The sequence below is a fragment of the Belonocnema kinseyi genome, chromosome 8 (assembly GCF_010883055.1).
Source record: "Belonocnema kinseyi isolate 2016_QV_RU_SX_M_011 chromosome 8, B_treatae_v1, whole genome shotgun sequence".
NCBI lineage: Eukaryota > Metazoa > Arthropoda > Insecta > Hymenoptera > Cynipidae > Belonocnema > Belonocnema kinseyi.
The window spans coordinates 116,734,883-116,761,245 of NC_046664.1; the positions used below are offsets into that span (position 1 = coordinate 116,734,883).

The 26,363-nt window shown below is 35.8% G+C and overlaps 1 protein-coding gene across 1 annotated transcript in view; it reads right to left on the reverse strand.

The window, feature by feature from the left end:
* LOC117178666 (polypeptide N-acetylgalactosaminyltransferase 2-like) overlaps positions 1-26,363 on the reverse strand; it is a 369,602-nt gene that overhangs the window by 107,967 nt on the left and 235,272 nt on the right. Inside the window, exons 8-9 of the mRNA XM_033370091.1 lie at positions 12,346-12,565; positions 7,885-8,095 (exon numbers count right to left, since the gene is read on the reverse strand). Coding sequence (XP_033225982.1) covers positions 7,885-8,095; positions 12,346-12,565 — 431 coding nt within the window. The remainder of the gene's footprint in view (positions 1-7,884; positions 8,096-12,345; positions 12,566-26,363) is intronic.

The following is a 26,363-nucleotide window of genomic DNA, read 5'->3' on the forward strand; positions in this document are numbered from 1 at the left end:
TTTCAATGTTTATAAATCGGTTTAAAATCGTAAAAATTGATTTTAATGTCATTTTAATCAAATTTGAAGCAAATTTTCACTTTTCGCGATTTTCTGCCTTTTAGTCGCCGTATGGTGGGTTGCAATTTTTGTAAAAAAAAATCAAAACATGGTTTTCGATGTATTTTTTCCCGTAGAATTCGATTCTGAAGTCAAAAAGATAAAATTTTTCTTTATTTTTTTTTATTAAAAAAAAACTATGAAAAACCGTAAAAAATGCGGTTTTTCGAGCAAAACCCCATAAAATGTAGCTGGACCCTACTTTTTTATTGCAAATTCGGATTCAGCGTCGAAAAATACATAAGAATATATAGGTCTGGTCAATTGCACAGACACTTTTGTTTTTTTTTGTGGGCCTGTGTAATCTGAGGATATTTAATAATGCACAATTATTTAGTACGTTTCCTATTTATTTGAAGAGCTTCAGACAGTTAAATTAAAGTATTTCTGAAAAGAACGGTGATTTGTTCGATAATGTCCTTCAGTTAAAATTGTATGATGAATGAAATGACATTGATATTTAAAAATTTTGAGGATAGTGAAGAAAGAATAATACCAGAGATGGTAATACGTATATATGTATAGTGGAGTATTCTGCTTCATGGCTATAAATGCATATATTGCTTTTCACGAAAGATCACGGCGAAGGAACTCAATGAAAATATAATCGACTATAATTATATCATACGTAAAAATAATAGTGATGAGTATACCATAGAAGAGTATGAATCCAGCTAACGCAAACACCTTATGATGAAGAAAACAAAGGATAAATAATAATATGAGTGACGAAGAAGTTGTTAACGCTCTCAGCCTAAACTGGGTGTAATATACCCTGACGATATTTGCGACTCGCTATATAGTTGTTTCAGTTTTGTGAAAATATCTATGGTAATATGTTAGATTCATATTATTAATTTTATAATATTCATTTTTGTGAGACTTTTAGCTATATTTAAAAGAAAGACAAATCCCGATGCGTTAATTTGAACCAGAGATATTGAAGTCTAGGCTGAGAGGGTTAATAAAGATATCATTTCACATGAATAACAAATTTACCGTTCCAGAAAAATACAGTGGATTACATTTGAACTTATGCGAAAAATTCATGAAATATAAAAACTGCATTTTAAAAGGAGAAGTCATTCCTTCAATTTTTTTATAAGTAGATTATAAAGAAAGAAAAACATTACGTTATTTTTAATAATAATAATAATGAAATAATATTAAAGTTTTAATTCAGAAAAATGAAGTTTCTCCTCATAAGAAAATGACAGTGAGCGAGCGACTTGAAAACAGTTATACATCTCACAGAATACCTCTGAAATTGAATTAAACCACATAAAAATTTTGCGAGAATCTTACAAATACCAAAAGATTCTTCAGAGATCTTATTACATTCAGTGGATCCCTGTGGCAGATTTAGAATTTTATATCGATATAACTTGCATGTCAAATAAACTAGTAGCAATTAATACCTGGTAGTATTGTGATAATAATTTTGAATTGACTATTTTGAGATGAAGAACATAAAATTTGAAATCTCTTGTTAGAATAAATTAAATAAATTAGCCACATAAATATTAAAGCTGTCTGTAGGAAACATTGAAATCATCTTTCACATAACAGAGCGAACTGCTGAAAATTTGCAATTTACTTAATTGAAGCATTGGAATTAAATATCAAGAATGTTATCATAACTTCAGCAATAATAAAATCTAATGTAGGAATACTGCGAATCAAACATTGAAAAAATGATACTATTCCAGTCAAATTGCCTTGAAAACTGGTCATTTCTAGAAAAAAATGTATAAAGTTTTGACATCTATCATACCTGGTTCCATACAGCATCAGAATCAAATATCAAACAAGTCTCTCTTACCAAAAATTCGTTTTTAGCGATTATTTCGAAAATAGTGCATCTAACGACAAAAATAGCTCACTACAAAAAATAATAGATAAAATTCTTAAAAAGAGAGGTTTTATGCATTCTAATTGTATGGGTCACAGTTTCCGAGTAATTCACCCTTTGAGTAGAGGGTGAGTTTAAGCTCGAAGCCCGCACACTCCTTCTTTTGCAAACAGCCCGAAGTAGGGTAATTTTTCGGTCATAATGTAGAGGACTAAAAGTGTAGAGCAAACAATTCTCTATAAAGGCTGCTTATTAACCTTTTGCTATTTAAACAATTAAAAGCATCAGGATTATTCGGAAAATATAGAAGGCTTTGCGTAGACATAATGCGGCGCAAACTTTGAAAGTTATTGCAGAACATTAAATGTCTATACAACCACCTTGAGTATAGCCGGGTAAATATCTTTGAGTCGATATATCGAGTTCCAAATGTTCTTTAACTCTACGGTCTCAATTTCCCCTTTGGCCAAATGCACTGTTCTGCATTGATCTAGTCCTAACTCCATGTTTCCAGCGAACACCTTCTATAACCGTTCCAGCTCAAAAAGGAACTGTGTTCTAAAACAGTTGTTACAAGAAGGTGACAGAACTGTTCTAGAAAAAAAGGTAACAGCGTTTTAGAACACTGTGAAAAATTTGTGACCGAACTGTTCTAGGACAAAAAGGTAACAGTGTTCTAGAACACTGTAACAAAATTGTGACAGAACTGTTTTCGAACTATGTGACAGCACTGTTCTGTAACAGTGGCTATGGGATTGTTCTAGAAGAAACTGATCACAGACGCTCTATAATATTTGTTTCAAGTTTATTTTATACTATGCCATAGCAGTGTTATATCGAAGTTCTAGAACCCTGTTACAAGTGTGTTCTAGAACAAATTGGGAACAAAGATTAGTTCGCTAAAACTATGATCGAGCTGACCCTTGCGAATATCCCTAATTTGGATATCTCGGACGTATAATTTTTCTTAGTCGGGACTGCGTACGCGCTAATCCAGATGAAAATATATCCATGAGGATATTAAAATTTCCGCCTCGCAGGATCTTCCAAAGGGTTATCCCTTCAATAACCCGGGACATAAATAGAGTCAACTCGAATATCCCGGGATATCCTATTGCTGTGAGTGGTACACAACGCTGTTCCATATTTGATAAATAGCAGTTCTAGAACTGTTGTAGAATTGTTATATAATTGTCCTAAATTTTTTACAGTGCAGCGCACCAAAGTTCTAGAATTTTTATAAATCAGTTGTCACAGACTTCTAGATCTGTTACAGATTTGTTATACAACATTTGTAATTGAGTTCTAGAATTGTTCTAGAATTGTTATAGATCGGTTGTCACAGTGTTATAGAACTGTTACAGAATTGTTCTAGCGTAAAGGGGTTAACATTGTTACTCGCATTTTCGTAACCTGTTACTCACATGTTCTAGAATACATACTTTTGTTTTCTAAAACAGTTACAGATCTGTTCTGTAACTATGTTTTCTGGTTTGATATCATTGGAAAACTGCTTGATGATATCGATCACTTGCTTCAGTCTCTGGTCTGAACTAGCGTATAACTTCATATCATCCATGTACAGAAGATGGGTCAGTTGGTGACTATCCTCATTATCAATCATTCTGAACCCATGAGACATGCTATTTAGTGGTTTGTTCAATGGGTTCAGTGCTAAACAGAACCAAAGTGTACTAAAGAAGTGTCCTTAAAATATTCCTGTCGTAAAGAATTTTGATCTAGTTATCCTTGTGGTTGCCCATGAATAAAATACTTGATTCTTGTACTGCAGAGCATCGTCGCACGATTTATAGAGTGAATGATGCATGGGTAGATTTTGTAAAGTATTAAGACTTCAAGCAAATATTCATGCGGCACGAAAGGAATCGCTTTCTTGTAGTCAATGTATGCCATGTGCAAACTCCTTTAATGTTTACGAGTTTGAGTTATGGCAACAGCGTCCATAGTGACTAGATCTTAACTGACCCGCGAGTTTTTACAGCATCCTTTTTGTTCTTCTGTAAGGATTTCATTTTCGTCGCACTAAGAATATACCTTATCTCCAATGATACATTTGAGACATTTATCAATTGTGTGAAGACAGGCTATCGGTCCAAATTTAGATGGAATTAGAGCGTCTGCTTTTTGGGTAACGTGTACGTAATACCCCGAAGCATAAAGCTTGGCTTTAGATCTGAAGGTGCTATGATTTTCTGAAAACACGTTGCCAACGCATGATGCAAACTCATTAGGTACTTTTACCAAATGTCGTGCACCATGTCCGGACCTGCAGCACTCCAATTACTTGCCCTTTTTAAAACCGCTAAAACGTCTAAAGATGTGATGTTCGTCAGCTCCATTTTAAGGCTATTGATTGCTTTTTCTTTCCCTAGTAGGAATCACGCAGTGTCCAAATTGCATCTGTTCGTTTCTTCCCAAACACGCGACCAGTAGTTAGGCATGTCTTCAAATTGAGGGCCTTTGGGGTCTTGCTGGTTATATTGCTTTACACTCAGTTCACGATAGAACCCTCTTTCACCCGCCTGAAAGGTTCAACTTTGTTGCCTTCATGCACTCCTTTTCCTGTACGAACGCAGTCTGGCAGTAAGAAAATCAAGTTTCTGTCATTGGGAAACTATAATCTTATCCAATATTGATGGTGTTAATGTCTCGATGTAACAAGAGTGGATGATTTAAGTAACATAGTTTATCAGCTTATTATTATTATTATACAATTTTGACCAGTTGTAGGCTCCAGTAGCTACGATCATGGTTCCTCAAAGTAACAAATTCCGACGCAACCGGAACGTGTACGTAGTCCACTCTTGCTCCTTCTATCCTAGAAGGTAATCAAGAACGGGAAATTTACGCAATATACTTCGTATAACACTGTTCCTTGGAATTCGGTCTCTAGCCGCAACCTACGTACAATGTTAGGAGGAACAGTGTTGACGAACCGCATGAAGTGACCCTAGAAAAATAGCCTTTTACATGTGGCTTGCGATGGACTGAGGCAGATGCTGAAAAGCCGGGATATTGTTGAGTTGGCTAAGAAAGGAAGCTTTCATATCACCGAAGGAGGCCATTATGAGAACGACACGATGAACTTTTTAGCCTTGGTACAGCCTGCTCAGCTCGAAAAGAAAAACTTTATATTTCGCCCGTTTTTCTTCCTCCTTTGCCGTGATATTATCATTGGCTGGTGCCGAGAATTCAATCACGTAAATTATCTTGGTTTTCAGATCTTCGAGTATAATATCAGGCTTTGTAGCGCTGATACCTTGAGTGGTGGGAAATGAGAAATTCCCGTAGATCTGACACTGATCATTTTCTACCATGGACTCAAGTTCCCCGTGGGCATATGGCTAGATGGACATCCAATCAACAGGATAGAAGTGCCGAAGATGATACTATAACCCTTTAGAACCGCATGCTGTCTCTATATACCCAAAGCGTGCATACATACATCTCAATCCAGCATATTGAAGAAATATGTTCGAGAGATCCATCGATAGTTCTGCTTCCAGTACACGACTTTTGAGCACCAAAGGTGTTAGTGATGCTAGCCCATGTGTAGTGTCGCTGGAATGACATAGGAGACCAAACTGATCTGCGGCCCTATAAGCGGCAGGGTATATAACGCCGCAACGTTGACGACTTCATGCCAACCGCAATAGAGAATCGGTGCTTCGTAGAACGGAGCAGAATGTTTTCCAAACCGTTCTTCGACAGAGACACTCTAAACTCATCAAAACTCTACCCGCTTTTTCTCGAGGGATTGTCATCATCTTACGTTTGCTTCTGTCAAGTTGCTTCGTTTCATCGAAGTTCCATTTTACTGCACCAAACGTATAGAGCAGTACATTTGAATGGCCAGAATATTGGTCGCCTGGATCTTATTCTTCTCAGATAATTCAAAAGCCTCCATTTTTCTGGGAATATTACGATAACTTTTCTGTAGGGCTGTTTTTAACACAAGCACATCTTGGGTTTCCGCTTGCAATATTCAAAGATATCCATATGTTTATACATTACCCAGCTGTTGAATGGTATTTCCACCTGGGAGTTAAAGATCTTGATTTTCACGCGATGATGTATTTTCTAGTATTCCTTTGTATAGGTTCACACATGCTGACTTTTCCTGTCCAAAGCTCGTGCAAATTGCTTTAGAGTACCTATTTATCACCGTCTCACGGATTTTAAGATCCTCTTTTAAAGAGGCAAACAGTCGACGGGCTATTCACTTCGAAGTCCGCTGAAGTCAATCTAACGTTATTGTAACAATGTCGTGCGACTTCGCTGAAGTCAATCTAACGTTATTTTAACAATTTTGTGCGACTTTAAACGTACTTTCGTGACTTCGCTTGACTCTAGTTTTTGAATTCGTAAGTTTTTGACTTTGATAAATTCAAAACGATGACTGTCGACTTAGTTCTGACTTCATCCTGCCTTCATACCTCGATTTGACTCGACGCGTACTGTACATTGCAGCGGGACGCTACACTCATTTTTGCTGACTCACTACGTTGTATGAAGTCTCTTTCATTATACTTGTGACTTCAAATACAGTTTTACTGACTTCGTCATTGCTAAAACGTCTTCGACGTTGCGAGTTTATGCTTTTCATAGTTTTACGTGATTTCGTTAAGACTCCACAAAAAATTCTAGCGTTCGAAATGTTCGACTTCAGAGTGAACATCCCCTCGCAGAGAGTTTAAGGCCCTCCATGTATAAAATGTGGTTGACCTTAAATTCTCTTCTGCTCGGCGAGCCACATAGGTATTCAGAACGTTTTTCTTGGAGCACAATAGATAGAGGCAAGAGGGAGATGTAGAAAAGTATCGGACTTCAAAAGTCTCTTTGGTAGACTCCCCTCTTATATGCGACACAGCTGGTAGTCACTTGTCTTTTGTCAGATGTTAGGACGTTATGAGGTTATGATGTTATGATAATTTGGATCCTGGTGAGTTTTGCCGCTCTCTTTTAACATCCGCCATAGAAATAAGTTAAAAATTAACAAAGTGGCGATAATTTATGTGAAAATATGAAAAGTCGATTTTTACAAAAAATCCCCTGTTATTTTTTTTTAATTTGGCCTTTTATATGGAAGATACCCTCTAATTCTAATTTGCGCTTCATCATTTTTACATCCACGTGCACTTTTACTCCAAACATTGAATTTTCACATTTTTTCTTACAAAAAACAGATTCTACAAAATACTTAAAAAGTGGACTTATTTAGAAAATTTCTACAAGAAATGCCTCTCGTTCTTTTCTGATATCTTTCATCGTTAACGAGGAAAATTTGAAAATTATATTTTAAGGAAAAAACGTTTTCTAAGCCACAACAATGGTTTCGTACAACGAAAATGCAAAAGAAGTCCTCCTTATAGAAGTAGAAATCGTCGTTAAAGTCATTATTTTGATATTTGGTTTGAAAAACTGTTGTTGCTGCTTGAATATTCTGTAGTAAAATTTTAGATTTCTCCAAGTATCTACTATTAAAAGGTGATCCAAAATTAAATTGATGGCATGCTTACTTTCAACTAAACCAAATTAATTTAGTCAGCTGCAGTTTACTTCTCTATGAAATCGTACACGTGTTATCACGTACGATTTTATGTATCATTAAGAAATAGTTTGCAAACATATATTCAATTTTTAAGCTGAAGCTAGCTCCGTATTAAATACAGTTTAACTCAAAATCACACATTACATAATTAGTAATTTATATATTATTTTGTATTATGACAGACTAGTATTAAGCGTAGAAGAGGAAAAAACGTATAAAGTACTATAAAATTTATAGCATTAGATATTAGATACATTCAAAATGAATAAAAATCATAATGGTGATTGGTGACGAATAATAATTTCGTTTGAGTAATAAAATATGTTAAGGCCTATAGGCTTATTATTGTCTGTTATTTTACCTGATTCCCTCCAGTGTCATGGCAAGGATACAAGCCCACATTTCCATCTAGAAGATGTCCCATACTATCTAGACAAGCTGTTCCTTGTTTTAAAATTCCTCCTGGTCCACCTTCACTCGTAGGTATTATTAATTCAGGATATACATGCTTTAGGTACCAGCTAAAGGGTTTACAGCCTAGCTGTCTTTTCAATTCCATTCTATCTTGAATGCTAAAAACCGAAGATTTTTTTATATTTACTAATTACAAAACTATTCAATTTCATGTCAAACCATCTGAAGGATTGCAGCTATTGTTAGTAATTTTGATGAAAAATCTAGTACATTTTCTCTTAGGTATTTTGGTAATTTTTTTTTTATTTGGTAATTTTTATGATATTGAGGTATATTTTTTCTTAATTATTCGTGATAGGACGCAGTTTTCAAACAATACTTTGTGAACGAAAGATTTTCAAAAACTTCTTAGGGTTTTAAAAAATTTATTTCGAAACTGAACTTCTTAAAAAATCCTACTTTTTATTTTTTAATTTGTTTAATATAGATAGCTCACAATGTCATCTAAAGCTCTGTGAGTATCAAAATGGAATCTTCCTTAATTGTCGAGAAGTAATTGAGAAAATAAGTTGTAGCATAGTTCATGCGATTTTAATATTCTTCTATTGTTCGTCGATTGCTTGAAGGGTTTTTCGCATCGTGCGCATCGTTTTAACGGACGTTTTTAATTATTTTTGGAAAACTAAAAGAGATCTTCCTCCCCTAGGGACTGCAAGACCTTATAGTTGGTGGGTAGGCTTAAGCGTTTGGGACAGAGGGGTCAAATAGACCTCGGCGTGCGTGAGTATGGGTATGGATGAAAGGAACCTTATAAACGGGCTCTCCTGGGTGTTCTGACAAGGATCCCTATAAACGGGCTATTCTGGTATGCATGAATGTAGTATGATAGAAGGGTGAAAGAGCCTAGCTAACACCGGCTTTCTGGATCCCTGGGTCGAAGTCTCTCTTGGAACGCTTTCCAATTTCTCGAGTCGGCACGGGAATGACCTGCGCCTCGCACATGACCAAGAAACAGCCCTCCGTTGGTATGGTGACCTGCGAACGGGTATTCATTAAGTCTCTCGCTCAATGTAACAAGCCCCCCCCCCCCAAGCCATGGATCAGAAAAGAAGAATTAGGACGGGATTTGACGGATGGGGAAAAGGGGCTGGGTCCTAACGGGTGCAGCATAACCTTTTCACCCGGCCTATTTTTCCGGCAAGCCTTACTCAGGCGGCGGTTGTGCCCCAGCTCTTTCGGGAGCTCAGGGTGTGGCGGTCCCTCTGAGTGAGGCTATGGAAACGGGAGTGGCCAATCAGTCCCCCGATAAAAAGAAACGCATCAGCGTTTCCCTAAAAAGAAGATTGAGGAGGCAAGCGCAGCGGACTAGTAGAGCAGCTGGAGTACCCGGTACATCGAAGACCACACCGCCGATGACCAGCACTGAAGTTCAAAAGCGAGGAAGGGCCTCAGGGGGCACCCTGCCCCCTTACAGATAACCCTTACAGATAACCAGCCCCTTATCTTACAGATAACATCAAGAAGTCGAGAGTCTCAGATGAACCTACTCTCTCAGATCACTCACTGATAGAGTTCGTGTTAGAATCCGCTGTATCCACCGGCCCTATATGGATCAGAAATCCAAAAAGAACAGATTGGGGTCTGTTTTCCACAGAACTAAGAAGTGCACTCTCAGGAATGCCCAGGTCAATTAGAGACGTAGATACCCTGGAGATGGCTGCAGAGTTTTTCACGGAAGCCATCAAATCTACTTATGAAAGTAATTGTCGGACTTCGAAAGTCCAAAAGGCTGGAGAGACACACTGGTGGAACGCGACACTCGAAGAGCTTCGCAGGTAAACGGGGGATACTCAGAGTCGGACGGGGAAACTTTGGCTCACCTGATTAAGGCACATTTTCCGGGTTTCAGAAAGTCAAGAGATGGGGGGACGGCACCTCTGAGGCAATCGAAGTCGCCTGTGGCCCAACTGGGCCCGAAACGACGGCTAGCCAACGAGATTGTGCCCCAGCCAGGGTCAGGCGGGCCCTGAAGCCTATCAGTCCTTAACAGTCTTCCAGCACGGATTGTATATATCCAGTCCTCTTACAGAGAGCTGGTGAGATCATCATTGGGCCTTTGGTGAGACTTGCTAGGGCTAGTCTGACGTTAGGTTATGTTCCGGCGGCATGGAGGGGTGCGAGAGTAGACTTTATCTCGAAGGCAGACAGGATCGGTTATAGTTCACCGAAGGATTTCCGACCCATTAGCCTTACATCTTTCCTACTAAAAATAGTAGTCCTCTTCATGAGCAACAACACGCCTATAGGGCTGGTCATTCGACTGAGATGGCCCTGAGCACTGCAGTTGACCTAATTGAAGTACATCTGTAGCAGAAGGCTCTAGCGATTGAAACCTCCATGGACCTCGAAGGAGCCTTTAATTACACCTCTGGAGAGGTAATCAGGTCGGCCATGATCGCATACGAGGTGCCTATTTCAGTTGTGGAATAGACCTGCCACATGTTGGCTAATAGGAATCTAACTACGACCAAGGGTGGCACCACTTTATGTGAAACCGTTGACTCGGGATGTCCGCAGTTGGGCGTTCTATCACCCTTGCTGTGGTGCCTGGTATTGGGTGAATTGCTTCATCTACTGACGAGTCAGGGCTTCCATGTCATAGGCTACGCGGACGATATACTGGTTATTGTGCGCGGTCAGCGTCTGGATGCGCTCTTCGAAGTAATGCAGAAAACACTAAGAATCGCTTATTCATGGTGTAAGGGGACTAGACTATCAGTCAATCCGAATAAGACGGATGTAGTTGTGTTCACCAGAAGGTACAAGTAGGGAACTATGGGTACATTGAAATTAGGGGGACAAAAACTCGAAATCAAAGGGCAAGCCAAATATCTAGGAGTCATCCTAGATAAGAAGCTGTCATGGAATAAGCACGTTGAAAACAAGTGCAAGAAGCTAGCAGCGACTCTTTGGCTCTATAGAAGAGACATAGGGAAAAGTTGGGGCTTCAAATCGGAAAAACTTCTGTGAATCTACACAGCGATTCTACGACCCAGATTAACCTATGCGGCAGTCGTCTGGTGGACAAGTGTCGAAATTTCTACTGTGAAGTCCCGACTGGAAAGAATGTGGGGACTGATTCCGAGAGGTATCACTGGTGCCTTGAAGTCGATACCCACGTTGGTCCTGGGGGTACTAATAGGTTTGGAGACCCTCAATCTCACCATAAAAGCGGCGGCTGCGAAGGCGGCTTGGATACTTAATATAGTAAACGATAGCAATATCTCGACAGTTATGCGGATACCAATCGACATCACGAAGAGGTCGACATTAAGCATGCTCAAGGACAAAATCTCCACTGGCCACTACCTCTTCTACAAGAAATACCGGGTTAGCCTATCTACAAAAGAGGGACGGGCTAACGGTGAGGCATACCTCCCAGTGATGGAGACAACTGGTTTACAGATATCTCCAGGAACAAAGAGTATGCTGGAGCAGGTGTATACCGTAGAACAGACGGAATGGGCTTCACATTAGCGATGGGGTCCTGCGCAACAGTTCTGCAATATGAGATTATGGCATTTCCAGTAGGTCGGTCACTGAAGATATTAACAGTTGGCTGACCGAGGAACATCAGAATGAGTGGGATGCGGTCTTTGGCTGCAGACAGGCTAAATCACTCTTGGGCTCAAAGCTAAACCCTCACTGAGCAAAAGAAATTCTTAAGCTCGAGAGGAAGGAAGTCAAAATCTTAACAGAAATGTTTATAGGACATGGAAATCTCCGGTACCACAAATATAAGATAGGGCTTGAGGAAAGTCCCCTCTCTCGTCTGTGCGGAAAGGACAATTAGACTTCCACTCATATCCTCTGACACTGCCCCTCGATTGCGGGGAAACGCGTGACACTCACAGGCAGCTTCTGCAACAGGATCAACCAAGCGTCAGTGCATGCTATGTCGCGTTTTCAAGGAGGGTCGAACCAAAAATATTGTTAAAAACTGTTTCCTATTGCGAATAATTAAGAAAAAATAGACCCTATTATCATTAAAATCACTAAAGTTATGACAGTTTAAGAAAAACAGGACCAACATTTATTATTTTGAATATCGCGTGAGTTTTTTGATTTTTTCTAAAATTATTTTAGTCTTTTTCTTTTAACACCTTTAAGAACGGACACTATAATTTTCATCAAAATGACTAACAATAGCTAAAAATTTTCAGATGATTTCACATGGAATTGCTCGTCTGCAGAATTAAATATCAAACAAGTTCAATTTATATAAATAATTTCACAGTGATTCACTATGACTTTAAATAAATTTGAAATCACAGTCTACTTTTCTGATAATCATCTAAAATTGAGTCGTATTTTAAATATCTCTGTTTAAACTTGAAGAATTACATACTTTCCATAAGGAATATTTCGTGCTAAAGGAACTGCATTATAGTAGAACTGTTTGTAATTATCCATCCAAACTTCAGCAGCTCTTCGCGTGTTTCTTGCGAATACATTTCCACTTCCTCCAGGAAAGGAATAAGGGTGACGTTTCCTGAACACGTGACCGACACGAGAACAGGGGATAATTTCCAAGCTTCCTCCACATTGCCAGACTCGGAAGGAGATTTCTGAGTAAAAATAAATAATTGTATTTAAGAAATTAGAGTTTAATAACCCTTGAATTATTTTTATGTGTATTTCACATAAGATTTTCTTTTTACACACATTATTCATCAAGAGAGCAATTTAAGGTATGTTGTCTTCTTTGCATAAATAGTTTTACTTAAAATAAAAAAGTACATCTACTTTAAGGAAAAAAACTCTAAGCGCCTCTTTCATCAAAAAGATACCTAAGAAATTTGTGACGTAATGCGCGCCCATTGATAATTCATAACTTGCATTCGAATTCACTAGGCGAGTGACCTTCTGGCCAAAGCCGCCTAGAAATCGAAAAAATGATTAGCTGCTTCTAACAGGCCAATTATTTTTCGAAAAAACTCCTTCTTTCGAATTGAAATTTCCTGGATTGAACTATTAGTTTTCATAGTGACTTCCTATCACAGGTATTGAAAAAGTAGTTTCAAGTGAATACTGAAGATAATTATTTTCTGCGTATTGTCCACATCGTCTTTCTTACCCATAATGTTAAGTTATCCTTTTGAGCTTCTTCTCTTACCTGCAAATCCTCAGTCTTCCCCTAATGCCCATCTCGTATATGTCTCCAGCAACAATTAGGTAGCAGGTATTAGGTCTCAAACAACCTCGTTAACCTATTTCAATTTTTTCTGAAGCTATTTTTTTATAATTTCCATATATGCGTTTTATTACCCCAGATACTTTCTTAATCGTTTCTCTAATATGCATCCCATATTCCCCATTCGCTTGCACGCTAAAATCGAGATATTTAAAATTATTTACTTCCGCAATCTTCACACCAATTCATCTCGCTGTTTATTTTTCCATATAACTCCACTTGATCTAAACGTTTGTCTTGGTACCTTCGTTTTATCTGTATTAAGTCTCAGTTTTTTCCAATCGAAGTATTTTTCTAACTAATATTAACCAAGGTATGTTGAGCTGATGTAACGAGAGGTGTAAAAAAAAGGTAATAAAACGCATAGCTTAATTATTTTTTGAAGTAGCGCGCGGAGTCCTAAATTCGATCCCTATGAACCGAACCGAGTTGAGTCGATTGGCTTCTCTCTCCATTCCAGCGTGTCTCTTTCCCAAGTCTATTTGTTTGTTTACATTAGTTAACGAGTCGAGATAAGAAAATTCTGGCCGCAATCATGTGCGTGGTTGCTACCACTCATAATTTTTTTTTATTTACGTTTTACAAGAAATAGAAAAAAACCACGTAGCACCCAGGGGGTGGGCGTCAAAAATAATGCCACGGTGGACAACGTGGGGGAGTGGGGGCTTAAAAAGTAAAAAAATTGGGCTATGTGGTTTATGGAAGCCCCCTTAACATTAAGTTGGCGGAACAGCATGTGAAATAAACGTTCAATCAAATTATAACTTATCACATAATCAAAGGCTCATTAAATGCTGTCCAAAACAACAAACAAAATAATTTCCAAAAACCACCCCTGATACTTAAAAACCACCGTTAATATAAATTAGGCATAAATTATAAATTTGACTATATCATAATTAAGGATTCATTTATTGCTCATTTAATGTCCTATTGACAAATTTAATGTTCCAATATTTAAAAAAAACGGGGATTATGCTAGCTTAACGTTAAGTTAACGGAACCCTATGTAAAGTAAAAGTTAAATCGAGTTCTGTCATATCACATAATTAAGGGCTTATTTAATGATCTCCAAAACCACAAAAAAATATTTTCCAAAACCCACCCCTAATACTGAAAAACCATCCTTAATATAAATTCTGCACGAATTGCAAACCTGACCATATCATAATCAAGGACTCATTTAATGCTTATTTAATGCCCCATCGCTAAATTCAACGCTCCAACTTTTTTTAACCCGAGGGTCAAGCTAGCTTAACGTTAAGCTAGCGTAACCCCCGTTTTTTTCAATAGTGGATCATTAAATTTGACAATGAGGTATTAAATGATCATTAAATGAGCCTTTAATTATGGTGTAGTTAGGTTTACAATTTGTACATAATTTATATATGTCGCCATATATTATGTCGTTTTTGACTGGGCTGCTCGATCGCATTTTACTGGAGCCTTTTTACCATAGCGAATATATTCTACCAACTGGTAGAGATAAGAATCTTTGTCAGCACTCATTTCCACCTGTAAAAAGATGTTGGAATTTCAATTTAAGAACTGCATTCATAATAATAAATATTTTAACTACAAACATTGATTCAATGTAAGTACTAAAATATAGGTTATGATTCCTAAGTTTCTTTAAGAAATTACATTGTGAGAAATTTAAGTTAAATTGCATAACAAATTTACCTGTCTTTCGCCTCGACATAAGGGTGGTTTTTCAGTATTAGGGGTGGCTTTTAGAACATAATTTTTTATCGTTCTTGGGAGCATTAAATGAGCCATGAATTATTTAATAGGAAAGAACTCGATTAACCGTTTTTTCCCATGGGGTTTCGTTAGCTTAACGTTAAGCTAGCGTAAGCCACGTTTTTTTTTAAATAGCGGGACATTAAATTTGGTAAGGGGTCCATAAATGAGCATCAAATAAGCCCTTAATTATGCGATTGGACAGAACTCGATTTTGGGCAATGGGGCATTGAACGAGCATTAAATGAGTCCTTAATTATAGTATGGTCAGATTTACAATATTTGCATAATTTATATTAAGGATGGTTTTTCAGTATGAGGGGTGACTATTGGAAAATAATTTTTTGTTATTTTGGAGAGCATTAAATGATCCTTCAGTTATGTGATAGGACAGAACTCGATTCAAAGTTTGCTTCACATGGGGTTCCGCCAACTTATTATTAAGTTAACGTAACCCCCAGTTAAAAAAAAAAGTGGAGCATTAATTTTGGGAATGGGGCGTTAAATAAGTATTAAATGAACCCTTGATTATGTGATATGGAATAAATCGATTCAACATTTATTTCACATGGGGTTCCGCCAGATTAACGTTAATCTAGCGTAATCCCTAGTTTTTTGAAGAAAAAAAGTGCAACATTAAATTTGTAAATAGGGCATTAAATTAGAACTAATGAGCCCTCAATTTAAGGTACATACGAGGTGTGTTCAAAAAGTAAGGTGAATTTTCAATTTTCGCGGGCTACGTACATTCAAGTTTTAAATTTTTTGTTTTGTTGTGTTGGTACACTCGTCACGATCATATGTTCACAGTTTTGACTATATAGCTCGTGTTCTTTTTCTGGTAGAGGCGTAAAAGGTAAGAAGGGTTTGGTGTGCTCGACAATTTTCTTCTTTCGAAAAAAATGGAGCAAAGAGTTTGCATTAAATTTTGTGTGAGAAATGGAATCCAGTGCTCTAAAACTCTTGAAATGTTAACAGTTGCATACGGTGAGTCTACTCTGAGTAAGAAAAATGTGTATAAGTTACTTTTTCTTAAACTTTTTCAACACGCTTGTCACTTTTTAACTACTTTGGTTACCGAAGTGAAATGAAAATATATTTTTTGATGTTATAAAGAGCAAATAACACTTTGCGATGAAAAAATGCTTGTTATCTTAATAAATAAATATTTTTAATGATCATGTTTGCCATTATTATTCTTCAATTTATTAGTAATACATTTCAAAAATATTTTTCGGCTCGGAAACAGTTTAAATTATTCTTTTATTTGCGCATATGTATGACAGATTTTAAGAGAGATTTAAAATTATTCCTTTCTTTGCTAATAGATACGCTTATAGTTCGGCCCTCTTACGCCTCATCAGGGCTTCGCTTCTCCACAAATGTGTCACAATGTATTATTTTGTGATATTTATATTTTGACAGGTTATCGGTTCAATCCTCTATTTTGTAATATGCGCCATATCCGGTTAGTGGCAAGCGACTAGTTCAATTTTTAATGTGCTGTCTGTAGTCAGTACAGTTTGATCATCTGCCGCACTTCCATTGTATAACATGATAGCATGGATTAGTTATAATTATAAATCTTATCTATAAAAAGAAGAAGAGCTTCTTATGTTTCTATTAAATGGAACGTGTCGAAATGAACTTCGCGAACTTTTATAAAAAGGGTGTAAGAGGGATTCCAGACAATTTTATTTGGACGGCATCTTCATAATGATGACACAGTGTTTCTCAAATTTTGTTGCGTGAATATAACCAGTTTAATTATATTGTGTCATAGGCTGAAGAGGACCTGCAAATAAAATCATGGGGACACGTGAAGAATAATAAGCCCCAACCAATGAGCCCCACACACAAATTTGGAGTATCATGCATGATTACAATAGATGGTAGACAATTCTTTCGAAAATGCTGTCGCGTCGGCTGAGTCACTAGACTGCTTCTCGAACACTGTAGTCGCCGCGAATTCTAGCCGCTGATGGCACTCCTTCAGTAGCGCGTTCGCATTCCCGCCATTCGAAAGGAAGATTTAAGACTGATAAAAAGGAGTCGTCAAGTAAAACCCGCGAATTGATTCGCGCCACTCCGGTCACCGCATTGGAGCTCCATCTTACTGTGTTGTTTTTCGTACCGAGAATAATTCGTGAAGGTAATTTTTTTTATTTGTGACAAACGTTCATTTCATTTATAATATATGTAGTGCCATAGTTACAAAATCTCATTGCAGCGTGTGTATTTTATTTTATATATTTTTTTAAAAACTGCTTCTCGGTTGAATCTGGTTCTTTATATTAGCCACGGACTCAACCAAGTGACTTATGAGATGAGGATGTTATAAGTAAATTTAATACGATGTTTAAAATCTTTTCTGACGATGTTGTAGGTACGAAATTAGGAGCATGGTATAGTTTGGAGTTCGTATTTTACCGGTATTATACTTAAACAGTAGCCGCGACCGTGAGAGGTAACAACAGTCAACTCTGGATGATTTTTTAGAGCTACAATCTTTTACTCACAGGTTTTTTGTCGTTTTCGTCCTGATGGTCGAAAATGAGAATATACCTTATCTGCAACGATAGCAGTAAGACATTTATAAATTTTTGTTGGACAGGCTGTCAGTTGAAATTCAGGTGGATTTTGAGCGTCTGCTTTTGCAGGCAACATATGCGTAGTGCCTTAAAGCTCAAATCCTGGAGTTGAATTTTGTTGTTCGATGATCTACTGAAAACACCTTGCCAACGCAGGATGTACACTTGTCCGGTACACTGTTAGAAAAAAGTCGCTGAATCACACCGATAACTGATTGCTTTTCGCTCTGCAACTGAAGTGTGTTATCCCAATCTCTCTATAGGTGCAAAGTTTGGTGTCGAACGTGAGATCGTACTTTTTTCATCTCAGCTAGTGCGACCATTGACAGTTTTTGCATCGTTTCGGTGCGGAAGACGGTGTGAAGTGTTTATAAAAGAAACGGTGTAGCATCGTCGGTGAGTCGGCTCTGTTACATGTTGCGTAGGCCAGCCGCGTGCACAGCCTATAATGCACGAGCAAGAGCATGTTTTTTGTTTGTGGAAAGAGTTTTATAAAAAATGTGTGGGACTTTCTAACAGACAACTGTATGAATTTTTGACCTTTCTTATTTTTATTTTTCATGTGTGTATTAATCTGCTTTATGTTTAGGGCAAAACTATGTGCTGAAAAACGATAAAAGAAATATATATTTCTAAAACTGGTCCATAAGGTTAAAGCCAAATCTGTACAACCGTTTTTAACATTTTTGGATTTTTTTTGTATAATTTGAAAAGCGATTTTACATGGTGTTTTACTAACCAATGGATATATTTTTATAATTTTATTTCTGAAATCTATGGCCTAAGCAACATATTAAAATAAAATTTAATAATATTTATAAAATTATTTTTTTGTTTGTTTTTAAAATTAACGTATACAGAGTACAGTTTTTATATGAAATTTCACGACGGTTTTTTGTACCATGTTTGACCCACTGGGTTCTTAAAAGATATTTAGAACATTTAGAGATTTGGAAGAAATCAATAAATATTTTATGCATTTTCGGAAATGTTTGCAGGTTTTTTAATATTTCTAATACATTAAACGTGACTTAAATTTCCAAACATATTTTTAACTGACTAAAGTTTTTCTTAAAATGCCGAAAATTCATTCAAAATGTAAAAAAAATTACTTATAATCTTCTAAATTTTTCCCAGGAATTTTAAGAAAAATATTTTTATCTCCATGAAATCTTTCGAAATTCCTTTAAAGTTTCTAAAGTTTATTTTTGAAATCTTTAAAAATCTAAATTTCTAACAGAATCCAAGTTTAAAATTCGATTTGAATCTCTTCCACTATTCTAAATATTTCTTGAATTCACTCGATTTTTTTGGTTTTAATTTATTAAACTTACCAAATTGAAACATTTTGCTTGAAAATCTTCTACACTCTTCTTTTAAATTTTATGAAAGCCTTTGATATGTTTAGAAACCTTTTGAACTATCCTATAAATTACTTTTTGTAATAAAAAATAATTACAAATTTTAAAACAAATAATAGGGAAATAATTATATGTTTCTAATCTTGTCAGACCTTCTAATCTTTAAAAATTAATCAAATTATTCCTGATTTTCGTTTAATTCTACACAATTAAATAAAAATTGCCTTACAAATGTTTCAGATTCTTTTTAAAATGTTTTAAAATGATTTCTTGACATGAACTTTTCGAAATAAAAAATTATTTTAATTATTCATGGGAAACTAACAGTCTTTTTCAGTTTCGTGAAACCTTAAAAAGTTCTTAAAAAATTATTACAAGTTTTAATTATTTTTAAATCGTTTCAAAATTTCTGAATTTCTTTTAAGCTTACTCAAATTTAAAAGCACATTTTTTAAACCAACATAAACTTAAAAAAAAATTGTGCAGCAAAATTAAGCGAGAGAGCTTAATAAGAATTAAGCTCCTTATTTTTTCTAAGATGATCTAATATTGCAAAATTGCAACATTTTACTACACTCTCGTTTACACCCTTTTTAGAATTTTTACGAAATAATGAAAAAAATTGTGTTCTTTTTTAATTTTCTTTCAGAATTCATTCCATTCCATTTTTGGTTAACGTTTTATCTTTTTTAATTGAAAATCCAACTATATCTTTAAAAATTTAACTAATCTGCTGTAAATTCAATTGTTTGTTTTCCTGGTACAAAATATTTTTCAGTTGAAAATTCATTTCTTACATCGAAAATTAAATCGTAGGCTCAGAAGAGATTGCACTCCCTCCCTTTCTAAAATAAGGGATATCGCCTGTATTCTGGATTCCAGGGACCGACCCTGCAGGGCCTGGGAGACAGATTAATTCCTTGTTTGACTGCTACGGCTGCAACTTGTGTTTCAATTAATAAACTATCTGACCAGGTCTACGAATCTGTGTCAGGACAACATTAAAATAAAGTGACTTTTCATTCAGACCGTCACACATCGAATTTAACAAACTGTTTTTTTTTTATTTATCCTCATGTGTTTCTATAAAAATTGTGCCTGAGAAAGAAACCTCTTTTTTAACAGAATAATACTTTGTATATAAATCAACAATTGTGATTTCTTATTCACTATTGTATTTTTTCCTATCTTAATTGTCACTTTTTAATCTTAAAATTATTTCATAGTAACACTATACAGCCAGGAAAACAGTTTCAAACACCCGGACGTTCCAAGGGCAAAAGGGGAATGACATCTCGAACGACCTACACCTGGTTCACCTCGACCCAAAAGAAAATTCCAAAGGATGCTTCTGTTTGATAATTTACGACCTGGAACCTGACAGGTGACTCGAAGTCCATGGGATTGACAACGATCTCGAGCATCCTGTAGGCATGCCAGCCCAAATGATACCCTTCATAAGGACGAGGAGCAAAAAAGTTTAAAATTCCGACGAAATGGAGAGTCCTGACTTCCCATTGATGACGCAATGGCAGTAATCCTTTTTGGCTACAGTTAACACACCTCAAAATCCAACCCTCAGGACCTTGGGCTACCGAAACCTGACCAAATACATGCCGGAATCGTGAGTTTTCAGCTGATACTAAACTAATCACTTCCTCAGAGAGATCGTTATTTCCTTGAATATAAAATATTCTTTGATTTTCAGGAACGTCAACTTCAGGAGTTATATCTGGGACTTGTCTGGGAGACACAATCAGTTCCATTGTTGGTCTTAAATCGTGGATATTTTGAAATTTCTCTGATAAATAACTCAGAGCACAATACACCAACAAGGAGATGAGAATCATTTCAATCATTTTGACAAAGTCACAACACCAGTTTACTTTTATACAAGAAAAATAAAAGAAAACAAAAAAAATTTTCGAGACCCAGAATCAATGAAAGATTCGGTAAGAATGAAGATTTAAACGAGCTTCACCGGTTCTGTAATGGGGGAAAAGAACCCAACTTTTCGAAATATGAATTACAGGTAAAAATTTTCATTACCAACTCTCAAAATTATTAATATTTAAAAAAAAATAATTCAAACAGTTTCCTTCTCAATTTTAGTATTGTTTTTGATTTCTTTTTTTTTTAAATTGTTTTGACTTGCATAACCTCAATCTGAGACTGATATGCGCAAGCCCTCACTCCCCACATTTTTTTAACATTCTTTGCATTAACGAAAAGAATTTTCACTACTGATTGGTAAAATAATATTTACAAAATGCAAAAAAAATCTAATATTATTCTTACGAATTTAATTTTTCAAAATGAAAATTATTATCTTTGGTGTAAAGGAAATCCTTAATTTGAAAGCTAAATTACCCGCGAAACCTTTTTGAATTCAAATTTAACGGTTTAATTTAAATGATCATATTTATTAACATTGAACCTAGTAAAAATAGCAAATAAAATAATATTAATATTAAATTAAATTTTGTTCATTATATATTTAATAAATAAAAGAAATTATTTCAGAATTACCAGGACCAGAGATATTTGGCAGTATTTGAAATTTATTTTGCAATTTCGTGATCAGATAAGTATTCAATAATGCATATATTATATTGTATGAAAATTATTAATTTATAATTACTTTTCTTTGTTTTTAAATTGTTTCTAAAATATTGATTTAGGTAAATTGGGTCTGCGGATAGTGACAAATCGAGGAATTAAGCTATAGCACTTATAGCTTTTTACCACCAATTCTAGGAGTGTACTGATTGTATTATGATTGCATTCAAAATGGTAAGCAACTAATTATATGTATAATGACTAATCATAAATATAACCAATTATATATATATACAATTCACATTCCACTTTTTTAAATTCTATATTCACCCTCTTGTTTTTATTTTTTTTTTTGTTACGAAGGTGAAGAGTTTTTATTTCGTATTGACGCTTAATAGCTTTTAAATTTCTCGTAAAAAATGTGATTTATATGTATACATACTCTAGAAGAAAAGAAGTAATATTTTTAAAGCCGACGTTTTGACGAATCTTACTATTCACCTAAGTTGTATATTTTTATTTTTTTTTAAATTTCATTATGATTATTATGTACATAGTATTTTTGTATTTAAATTTAATTTAAAATTATAAATTACTTTTATCGTTTATAGATTTCAAAATTGCCTTATTTCCAAAATGATTCTTAGAAGAATAATTGCCATTTTTCAAAATTTTTTTGATTTACAATGATAAAACTCGAAATCCATTTTGTCATTTTAATCTTACTTCCATGCATGGATATGAATTTTGTCTCAACTTATTCAAATGGACAATTTCAGTCTTTTTAGGGCTAATCCTTATAAGAACGTTACGGTCACCTATTAATTCTTCTAAACACATGGTCCATCATAATATGGTGAAATATTTTTGTTTTCTCTTTCATTAATTTCCAAATATACCTGATTCCCAACCTTAAAGTGCTTAGGATTAGCTTTCCTATCATAATATTTCTTATACTCTTCTTTTGCTTTTAGGAGTCTTTCGTGAGGCAGCGAGTCCACATTGTCAAGTCCCAGAAAGAGTTCCTGCAAATGCATCGTATACGTCTTATCAGGCGGATTGGGAGAGAAGCTTGTTGGAAGATTAACATTTCTACCATAAACTAGAGTGAAGGGAGTAAAGCCTGTTTGCCTCGTGAACATTCACATTATAAGAGAAAACTGCAAATCGAGTCCAATCATTCCAGTCAACTTTTCCTTCGAAACTTCTGAGATATTCAGTCAAGGTATGATGACTTCTTTTTAAAGATGCCAGACTCTGCAGATTATAAGCAGAAGATTGGATCTTTTTAATTCTAAATATTTTGCAAAAAACCTTGATTACTTTACTAAACAAATTAGCACCCTGATCAGATTGTATTACCCGCGGGCAACCATACCGCGTAACAAATTCTTCGGCTAAAGCTCTGGCTATAGTAACTGAATCAGTATCCTTTAAAGGTATAGCATAAAAATATTTTATTATTTATTATATTCTAGAAATAACTGGAAGAGGTCCTACAAGGTCAATTTGAATCTTTTCAAATGGTTCTTTGGGAGTGTCAGTTACCGACATTGGCTGACGAGTTTTCCTTCTGACCAATTTATTTCTCAAACAATTTTTACATGAAAGAACGATTCTTCTAACGTCTTCCTTCATATGGTCCCAATAATATTGAGATCTAAGCGTCCAATAATATTTTGAGGAACCTTTATGCCCACCTACAGCAGACACGTGAAATTATTTGATTATGTCATCTCTTTCATGACGTGGTGGAATAATTATTTCACCGGAGCAGATGACAACCAATAATTCAGACCCGACAAAATGCTTCCGAAAAATTGATCAATCGAGAGCCAAGAGATCTGATCCGAATCGTTTCCCTTCTTTGAAATCTTCAAGCTCTTGACATTAGGAGTGTGCACTGCATTTTTTAATGCAATAATTGCACTAGATACGTGATTCAAGAAAAGCTGATCATCATACTTATTCCTCACAATCAAAGCAAAAATATACCTATTGTTTCGGGTGAAGACTACTACTTCACCTAATTTAGGATTACTTTCTGAAAAGCCTTCAATTCGGAAGAGATTATGACTCACTAATTCTTCATTAGTTTCAGACATCATCGAACCATCGGTTGAGACAAAAAGAGCAATATGGCCTTTACCCACATAAATTTTGTCATTACTGTATGATGCACACAAGTCTGAGATGACCAATGCAGGAGTCTTTTCAAGAACATCAGCACTGTTTTCATTATCGTGTTTGTCTTCCATCTCTTGCAAAGCGCACAATTCACTTTGCGTCTATACGACAGAAGAACTTATGCCAATGCCTGCACCCCACAACCTATTCAGAGCCGATGATGATGTGGACATCAAGGGCTTCTGCTTTTTGGGCACCTGAGCTAAACCATTTTGAGCCGATGAAGGTACCTTAACTGGGTCGTTAAAGTCTTCATCAGGTGAAGCCATAAGACTGTCATCACTGAGAGTTGAATCTGTCGACTCCGGTTTGGAATCCTTATCTTTCAAAGGACCACATAAACTACCGGGGTTAGCGCGTTTCCATCCCACACAAATCTGTACCAAAATGCTGTGGTGCATTGGCGCAGACCGATAACGGGGAACCCTAATAGCCTACACCCAACAGGAGTCGCGAGTCGTGGTGCCTCGGTACTCTGATCCTGGGTGGCGATTTGATAATTCTGAGAGATTGAATCTGGATTACTCATTTCACTAATCACCTCAATCCCAGTAACGTTACTTTCCACTGCTCTGATATCTAGAGCCTCAAAATAAGTAAAGAATCGCTCCATTAACTCTTCTGGTTCAATCTGATTATCAGAAGCTGGAAGTTTCACAACAGCTATCAGCTTTGAATCGAAGGAATCCAAAGTAATCAAGCACTCAGCTTGATTCGCCATCTAGCCAACCTCGAGACAGGATCCTTAATGCTATGCAGCCAAACTAAGGGCCTATGGTCAGTAACGAGGACAAATTTGTGACCATATAAATAAGGCCGGGAATAGTTGACGCAGAAGACAGTGGCAAGAAGTTCCTTCTCTATTGTAGAATAATTTATCTCAGCTCCTTGAAGAGTCCTTGAGGCAAACGCGATTGGCAAGTCCTGACCAATCTTACCCTGACTGAGGACACCTCCAAAAGCGTAATTTGAAGCGTCTGTTGTCAATACAAATGGTTTTGAAAAGTTAGGATACTGTAACAATGGTTCGGAACAGATTTTATTACGCAGGATCTCGAAAGCTTCTTGTTCTACAGATGTCCAACAAAAATCAATGCTGTCCTTCAAAATTTGAGTAAGTGGTTTAGCCACTTTAGCGAAATATGGAATAAACCTCATATAGTAAACTACAAGCCCCAAGAATTGCTTAACATTTTTCTTTCCTCTTGGAATAGGAAAATTCTGTACAGCTTCTATTTTTCGAGGATCTGGTTTCACCCCTTCGAAGGTGATAATATGTCCCAAGCATACTATTTCTTTTTTCAAGAAATAACACTTTTCAGGGTTCAAAGCTAATCACTATGTTCTTAAACGACCTAAAAGAGATTTTAATTTTTGACTGTGTTCAGTAAGTGATGAGGCATAGATGACAATGTCATCCATATAAACAAATAGATGAATTCCTTGTAAACCAGTCAGAACTTGGTCCATTACCCTTTAAAAGGTAGCAGGGGCATTTTTAAGTCCAAATGGCATTCTATTGAACTCGAAATGAGCAAATGGAGTAGAAAAAGCAGTTTTTGCTTTGGATTTGGGATCCATGGGTATTTGATGAAAACCTGATGCTAAATCCATAACAGAAAAATATTTAGGTCCTCCTAATTGATCTAATATCTCTGTTATTTGCGGTAAAGCGTAAGAATCACTAATGGTTTTTTCGTTTAATCCACGATAATCAACCGACATTCTCCATTGTTTATTACCATGAGTATCTGGTTTTTTGGAAACGACCCAAATAGGAGAATTGTATGGGGATACTGATAGTCGAATTATTCCATCTCGAAGATATTCTTTAGTTTTTTCCATAATCACTTTTTTATGAATAGGTGGATGACGATAATTTTTTATGTTTACCGGTTTATTATCAGAAGTGACAATTATATGGGCAACAACATTAGTTGATCCCAATTTGTTACTAGGAAGATGAAATTGCTGAGAATAATAAAAAAATATTGGAAGAGACTTTCTTTCTCTTCAAAATTTAAATCAGAAAGATTTACTTTTTTCAAAATTTCAGCAAATGTAGAAGCCTATTTTTTTAATCAGCAGAAAGTTTACAATCCTCAGAATCAATTTCAAAATATTCTTTAAGTTCAACTGGTGGTATTGTTAAATTTTTTTTTGCTGGTTATTGAAATTTATAACGAAGATTTTAGCAGTTCCGTTTTCATTAAAAATCAAAGACTCACCAGCAAAAATTCCAGGGCCACACTGAATTCTACGTATGTAACCTTCTTTTACTTTTGTATCTTTTAATCGAATTGTTACTAATTCCTTTGTTCTTGCAGGTAAACTGGTTGTCTTATGGGAGTCAAACGGAAAATTAATCTTTCCCATTTGAAGACAGTCACTTTCAAAATTTACAATGGCATTGTGTTTTTTGAGGAAAGGAATACCAAGGATACCTTCTTGTGAAATGGAAAATGATTCTGAAACAACGTGGAAAGAAGCTTCGAGACCCATTATGATCAACCTGATCTCACCGATAGTGGAAACCATTTCCGGGCCTATTCCAACCAAATGAATTATTCGCTTCTTATTTATCCAAACTGTGGGACTCACCACATTTTCTTTAATTAAGTTCTCTCCAGCGCCAGTATCAATTAAAAATATCACCTTATTGTTTGAAAAAGAAAAATTATCAAATTCTACTGTCACATTTGGACCGAATTCACTAAACTGTCCGAGTAAG